Source organism: Haplochromis burtoni, unplaced genomic scaffold (genome assembly GCF_018398535.1).
Source record: "Haplochromis burtoni strain Fernald_Lab_line unplaced genomic scaffold, NCSU_Asbu1 Contig_2055, whole genome shotgun sequence".
NCBI classification, from domain to species: domain Eukaryota; kingdom Metazoa; phylum Chordata; class Actinopteri; order Cichliformes; family Cichlidae; genus Haplochromis; species Haplochromis burtoni.
In genome coordinates, this window is record NW_024584416.1 from 5074 (window position 1) to 13434 (window position 8361).

General features: G+C 37.3%; 1 protein-coding gene across 1 annotated transcript; it reads left to right on the forward strand.

The window, feature by feature from the left end:
• Positions 1–3617: 3617 nt before the first annotated feature.
• LOC121813616 (high affinity immunoglobulin epsilon receptor subunit alpha-like) lies at positions 3618–4935 on the forward strand (the record flags this gene model as incomplete). Its single annotated transcript, XM_042217485.1, has 4 exons — positions 3618–3909; positions 4162–4419; positions 4510–4641; positions 4882–4935. Coding segments are annotated over 4 exons (736 nt in total), but the record flags the coding sequence as incomplete, so codon positions are not given.
• Between the last annotated feature and the right edge of the window lie 3426 nt (positions 4936–8361).

Genomic DNA, 8361 nt, shown 5'->3' on the forward strand with positions numbered 1-8361 from the left:
CTGGTGCAAATTACTGACCTCTGTCATCATTTTAGGTGGGGGAACTTGCACAATCGGTGGCTGACTAAATACTTTTTTGCCCCACTGTATGTGCACTGAACATATATATTTTAACTTTCATGTAGAGTCTTAAGCACAAGACATTTTGCTTCACCATGGTTTTTTTAAGGTGGTACAGTAAAAGGGGAAGTTAATGCTGTTGAGAGTTCGCCTGAATAACTCACTCTCCAGCTCCGGTAACTATCCTTCCCTAATACACACAGATCCTGAACACATCACAATAGAATATCATACGATATAATCACACACACACACACACACACACACACACACATACTTTGAACCCACATTGAAGTGTTTTTATATATGAGAAAGCATGTAACCTATGTAGTTATAAGATTATATGTTATAAGATTGTGCCACTTGCTGTATAAGATTTAATAATTAGGATTAATGTGTGATGTTTGACCATGCCATGACCTATTGTGATAAGCCAGAGCAAGGGGTAGCCGGAGTCCTGACTGGCCTTTGGCCAAGACCTTGGCCGCTACCTGACCCCTGCAGCTGTGTTTGGATGGGTGGGAAAGTTACCCAGCAGCAGGGGGCGGGGATACTGGTTCCTATATATTAGGGGACCAGAGGACACCCCCAGCTCTTTTCCTCCTGCTGCTGCTTCCTGTCCGTCTCTGTGTTGCTCTGCTGTCTGTGCTTAAGGCTGTACACCCCGGGGTTTTGCTTTGCTTGCTTTCTGCTATGTAATTCTCTTGCTAAATGTCTGTATGTATTTTTCCTGCTGTTCATATGATTCAGTGTATTAAACTCTGTTCCAAGAATTCTAGTCTTTTCCAGAACATCTTTTTGAGTGTCTTGATTTTAATTGGATCTAAAAGGGTTGGATCTCCACATCGTTGGTAGGAGAAGGTTATCAGGGTGGCTTCAAAATTTGTGACCACAGTGTCCCCCCGGATAAGCTGGAGGAGGTGGCTGGGGAGAGGGAGGTCTGGGCTTCTTTGCTTAGGCTGCTGCCCCCACGACCCAGCCCCGGATAAAGAGGATGAAGATGGATTGATGGACAAAGCCAATCGATATAGAAATAAATCTTCATCAGTAGTATTGTGCTGTGAATCCCTGCCATCTAATAGATTAGCTGTCCTGTCCTTGTATTATGGCAATTTCACCAATTTCTTGTTGCCTTCACTGCTGAACTGTCTGCTTATGAGAAATATGGCTGGAAAATGATGTTCAGACACTGAAGTATTTAGAGCAACCTTCAAATGGACATAATACTTTTTTCCCGTATTTGATGTGAAATCTGGGCACAAAGAGTTGTAAAGCTTTGTGCAGCATACCGACATCCAGGAACTTGACAGCTGAGGTCACCAGTGAACTTATAGAACATTAATTAATGCAGACATATTATTAAAATTTGGGCTATAATGGTTGTATTGATGTATATCAACTTGAAATGCTCCCAAAAATGGCACTACATCATGTAAAAATATAATATAAGCTCTGGCGGACTTGGTTCTATGGTAAATTTTAAAGGGTTAAAGCACTTTGCTCTCAGACTGTAGGTTTACTTGTGTTGCTAGAATATTTTAAACTAGAAAGGGAGGCAGAAACTTCAGCTTTTATGCCCCTCTTCCGTGGAACCAGCTCCATGTTTGAATATGGGAGACAGACACTATCTCTATTTTTAAGATTAGGCTTAAAACTTTCCTTTTTGCTAAAGCATATACATATATACCCACTGAACCCTCCGTTGGCCGAACTGCAATTTGATTCCTATATGCACTGAGTGTTTCTTCCTCATTTGCCTTTTTTCATTCTTTATACACCACTCTGAATTTATCTTCTTGCTCTCTCTTCTAGATTGTCTTTGTCCTGTCTTCCTCCCCTCACCCCAACCAGTTGCAGTAGAAGGCCACCCCTCCTTGAATCTGGTTCTGCTGGAGGTTTCTTACTGTTTAAAGGGAGTTTTTCCCTTTTAAATGTAAATTATTACATGGGAAGCTGTGCTGAAAAGAATGGCAGCAAACAATGCAAAGTGAACAGCTTTCAAAGATGAAATATAAAAGAAGTTTTTAATTTCTTGATGCATGCTCAGTTGCATGCTACAGGTAAGGAAATCGCCAAATGTTGATTTTGTTCATCTGGATGTAGGATTTTCAGTGGAGAAATGTTTCATCACTCATCCAAATGACAGCTGACTGTCCTTATAAACAATGCCATTGCACAATGACTTAAACCAGCCCACTGAATGAAAAATTGGCTGTGAGGTCAGTTTCTTGATCATTAATATGCAAATTGTTCTGACCACTTATCACTGATTTGTGATAGCAGCGCTAATTTTACTTCACAAACTGGGAACATGAATCTTTTTTATTTAGACTATGATTAAAATAGATATAGATTTACTAATGGCTTACCTGTATAAGGTTATATGAGCAAGTCAGGTGACATCATACTGATAGGGCTCAGTTAACTTTAAGACCAAGGAAGTGTCCCAGTAAAATCCCTTTTACTTTTACTTCTACTTTTGTGATGCTCGGGTTAACATTTAACTTGACCTTGGTGCTCGATGGCTTGTCAGTAGAAAATCAAATGTCAGCCTTATCAGACTATCATTACGCCCCTTTTTACTTTCTTAGGTTGGAATTTTATTTGGTCAGTAAAAATGAGCAATAATTGTATGTATATTTACTGAGGATTTTGAGTGACAGCAGGGGGCAGAGTGGAACTGCTTTTAAATATTCAGATACAAAAAAAGGGGGGCAAGGAAAACAATTGTTAGTGAATGTTATACTGTGGATGACTGACGATAAGTCCTGGACAGGCTTTATCTCAGGTTTAATTTTAATATCAAGTAAAATCCCCTATAAAAACTGTTGGTCCAAGTATCTTTGTTTTCAAGTACTCGAGTTGTAATTTGATGAATAAATAAATACTTTTTCTTTCCCCAAAACAGTCCCCACTACAAATAGCTAGAGATAGGATCATACCTATTACATTATTATTGTTATAGCAGTTATGTGTCTTAGAGATAATTCATGGTACAATTTGCATCATCAACATCAGAAATAAATTAAACAGGAAGAGGAAGTCCCAACCTACATTTCGTCTGATGTATTTCATTCTGATGCTCTCGCAGTCAGCAGCAACACATTATGGAGGTTACAACTCTCAGCATCCAACTTTGTAAGTATTGATTCCACCAATCCATGGCACATTAAAATTTTTAGCTGTCATATATCTCTGATGCACAGAATTCAATTTGTCTCTTCAGTGACTGATATTTTAGTCCTCGTGGCTTTACAAGCTGACCGCAGCAACTTTGCTGGTGAGTGATAAAAATAAAAATGTTTAGATTACTAACAATCCTGTAATATTGAGAATAATTTTGAATAATGATATGCCATATTTATTCACATTTTAGCTAGAGAAAATCAAGTTCAAAAAGCTCTGAAACTGTAGTTTTTAATGGTTTGTGTTTATTTGAACAGAAGCAGATCCTTTCTAATATGAACCTTCACTGACTCACAATCTAGCAAATTTAGCACTTTTTTTCTCTTTTGTAATAGTTACGCAGTTTGAAAGACTTTCTTATCTTGTTTTAGAAGCAAGTCAGTTTTTTGATTGCCTTCTTTCTTGAAATACTTGTCACAGATGCAGTTTTTCCTCACATTGTTCCAAACAGACTTCAGTTTTTTGAATATAAGTCTGTCTCTGTACATTGTGAGGAAGATAACAATGCCACTGAATGGAGCGTGAAGTGGAACTCTTCCTACACATCGAGCACATCACCATCGCCCTACACAATTTATCCCACCTTTGAAAGTCACAGTGGAGAATACTGGTGTGAAAATGAACATGGAATAAAAAGTGAGGCTGTGAACATCACTATTACCGGTATGTTGACTAAATACCATATATATATATATATATATATATATGAGCCTCTATTAAGTAAAGTTTAGGCTAGATGTGATGCTTATTAGGTGTCATACTTAACAAGCACAGTATACAATACAAGGTTGGGTAATTTCAGGTGTTTCACCACTAATCACAAAGAAGTCATGATTTTGTTTTATTACCATAGTCAGATGTTTATTAAGTAGTGTAATGAAATAATTCATAAAATATATTTTCTACACTTCCCAGCTGGTGTTGTAATCTTGGAAAGTCCAACCTACCATGTGAAAGAGGGAAATGAGGTGATCTTTAACTGTAAAAACAAGAAAACTCAGTCAGAACACATAACTGACTTCTACAAAGATGGTGTCTCTCTCGGGACCTGGTATCAAAACAGCATGACCATCAAAAATGTCTCCAAGTCTGATGAAGGACTCTACAAGTGCAGCATATCTGGAGTTGGAGAATCACCAGAGAGCTGGCTAGCTGTAATAAAACAACGTGAAGGTTATTTTATTTTAATTATTAAGAATATGCCTGTGTGCGTGTTTTGTATATGCCTTAATATACTCATGTTTAATATCTTCTTTTCACCAGCCTACGAAGAGACTGGTCTTTCACAAAGTCTCTTCCCTGAGACACTCAATCTGCTGTGGACTGTTATCTGTGTTTTATTGGTGGATCTGTCATTGGTGGTGTTGGGGCTGCTTTATCAAAACAAACACAAAGGTACAGAAACCAGCTCACCTAGCTATAGACTGTTTATTCCTTGATATCTGCTGATATGTCAGATATTACTGTCATGCTATTAGCCACATATGCAAATTGCACTTAAAAAAACCCTTTTTTTAATGTATTAGCTGCTGAGGTGTTGATTAATATATATCATTACATTAGCTTTACCTAATTTTTGCTACCTCTCCTCTGCTCTCTTTCCTACTGATGTAATTTTTTTCATGTGTCCTTCAGTATCAACCTGTTTTTCATTAGAACGAAATTCTTGCACACATGAAGACGACAAAGGTAAGAAACTGTTTCCTTGTTTAGTGGAATGTGACTAAAAACCTTAGAAATGCCCAAGGCACTTTTCCCTTTTGATTTAATCCCACACCCATATGACAATTTTAGAGTTTAATGTTAATTTATTATTAACAGTTATAATTTTGTTAAGATATAAACACTTTTTCTTTTGTGATAACATCTGTGCAAACCTACAATTCCACAATTCCCTTTTGGACTGACCTCTTGTGCACTCAAACATGTAGGTAGAGAGATAGAGGCAGCCAGCAGAGGCGCTTTTGAGATAGTTTTAACATATAAGGATAGCAAAATACAAATTAAATAAAGTCTGGATATTCAATCTGAGATTGCAAGCATACAGAATGCTGAATTACCTACAGGGTCATTCTCTGTAACATCAGGCAAATCTAAACAAAGTTCCCACATGACTCCCAAATTCCCAGATTTTTTATCTCAGGCTGTAACATTACAAAATATGGCACAAGTGAAGTGTTGTGAATACTTTCCAGATACACTGCATATATTGAAGCCATAAAAACTTTTATCTTCATGCTTTAAACATTTTCTCTCACAGGTCCTCCAAGTACATAGTGATGGGTCAAAATTTGGCACTTTTGAGCATTTTGAGCCCTTATAACTTACAGATGCTTAACTCCTGCTGATGGGATTTTTCACATTTGATACCAGTCATTCCATCACAGAAAAAAATACATAATAACAGAAAAAATGAAACCAATGCATACAATTTTGAGAAATAAACAATATTATTTAAACTATATCTAGATCTGTATCATAACAATTTATGATACAGATCATCTGTATCATAACAATTTAGCAATTTAATAATGACAAATATGTGTTAATTGTACAATAGTTAAATGACTGGAAGCACTGGAAGCAGATTAACCACATTAACCAGATTAACTTGGTCAGGATTATCAAGAAGCTCATCAAAGCTCTATCGTAATTAAACCTTTAAAAACAAACAAGTAATGCTGATATTTAATGGTGTACCTAACTTGCAAATACAATTCAAATCAAATATTTAAGACCACTTGAAAAATGGCAAAAAAATCATATTTTTCATGTTTGGATCTTAACAAGGTTCCAAGTAGAGCTTCAACATGTAACAAAATGAAATGGGAATGAAATAAAACATTTTTTGAGCATGTAATTTATTAAAAAACCATGCTTAAACTGAAGCAGGCTGTTTTACAGCTGATCAAAAGTTTAGGATCACATCACAGATCACAGATAAATCTGTGCAAAAATGTAGATTCATTGTCATTATCTGTCAGGTAGTCACACTGTCATGATGTTTTGATGGGAAAGGCAAAGAAATGTTTCCTTTTTTAACGTGGTTGGGTTTATAAACTGGATAAGCAGGGTCTCTCGCAGTGCACCATTGCTGCTGAGGTGGGAAGCAGTAAGACAGTCATTTGGAATTTCTTAAATGATCCTGGGGGTAATGGAACAAAAAAAGTCAACCACTAGATCACAAAAAAATTCACTAGTACTGAGCCAGAGGATCCATTTGGCTGTCTGTCAAGACACTGAACAATCCTCGACTCAAGTGAAGGCCATTACTGGTGGCGACCCATGGTGGAACCCCATAACCATCAGATGGCCTCTGAGACTGAAGGCCTTCAAAAATAAAAGACTTCTTCAAATTAATTTTTCTCCTTGAATGCCACAGAATTGATTGTTTGGACTTTACAAGAGAGCACCAAACACGGGACATTGAAAGGTGGAAGAAAGTTTTATTCTATTATGAGAACCTTGATGGTCCTGATGGTTTTCATTTCCATAATGGTCTGGGGTGCTTTTTCCTTCAGTGGAACAATGGAGCTTCAGGAGGTCAAACGGCCACTGGCTATGTTCAGATGGTGCAGAGAGCATCCCTCATGACTGAGGGCCCTCATCTGTGTGGTAACGACTGGACTTTTCAACAGGACAACGCTACAGTACACAATTCCCATAGGACAAGAGACTTCTCCCAGGAGAATACCATCACTCTTTTACAAGAGTGTTCCCCTTATCTAAATCCAATTGAGAACCTCTGGGAATGACAGCAAGAGCCAACAGACCCAGACACTTTGCGGTTGTCTTCAACACTTGGAGAAATGTTCCCACTCGCCTCATGGTAACACTTGTAGCGAGCATGCTGCAACAAATTTTTGCAGTGATCAACAATAACGTTGGAGCTAGTCATTATGAGTTCATGTTTGGAAATTTGATTTCTGTTTTGGTGAGGTTTACAGGTTTTTTGGAGGTTCTAAACTTTTGATCAGTTGTAAAACAGCCTGTTTGAGTTTAAGCGTTGCTTTCAATAAATGTTTTGTTTCATTCCCATTTCTTCTTGTTGTTTGTTGAAGCTCTACTTGGAACCTTTTTAAGATCCAACCATGCAAAATGTGATTTTTTTGCCATTCTTCAAGTAGTCTTAAACTTTTGATTGGGACTGTATTATTGCCTGACTCAAACTCCTGATAAGGTTATCTTATATAAACATCAGATTTTAACCATGATACATACTGCATCCATGACATGCATCTTAAAAATCTCACATTAAATCCTCATACCCCCCCCCCCCTTTTTTTTTTAAACATTTCAGTCTTGCAAGAGGAGAACACCCAAGTGAAGTATGCCATGCTAGAGAAAGGTAAACTTCATTTATCATTTATATTTTGTGGGGGTTTTCAAGAAATAAATGAGTACATAAATAATGGCATTTGGGAGAACAGCATTTCAGTTTTCAGGCTTTGTCTTATTTTGTTTTGTTTTTTTTACATATATATATTCATGCTGTCAAAATTAACGTGTTAATGCAAATTAATCCACCAGCACAGTCAACACGATTAAAATTTTTAACACAATTAACGCATCTGCAGTGTGGAGTTACCATCGCACATGAGCAAATGGGCAGTTGATCTGATGGGCAGCTGAATCAATCAACTCAATATGGAAGATGATAAACGTTTCGATGGGAGATTTGAGAATTAAAAAAATAACAAGACGGAACAGTCGACTGACATAAAGTATTATGCACATTGTGCAAGAAGGAATTTTCTTTTCACCGAAGCACTTCCAGCTTAAAATATCACATTGATGCAAAGCATACGTTAGTCGGGGGTGCTGCTAAGACTTTGGCTAACGCATCACCCAGCATGCGACAAACCACTCACGGAGCATCGAGGGCTCAGTAATTCCACATCGGACATACTGACTAACAAAATTGACAAGCGGATTGCAACAAACTGCAGACCTGTTAACCCTTTAAGACCTACCATAGAACCAAGTCCGCCAGAGCTTATATTATATTTTTACCTGCTGTGGAGCCATTTTTGGGAGCATTTCAAGTTGCTATACATCAATACAACCATTATAGCCCAGATTTTAATAATATGTATTCATTAAGTGCATAGTAAT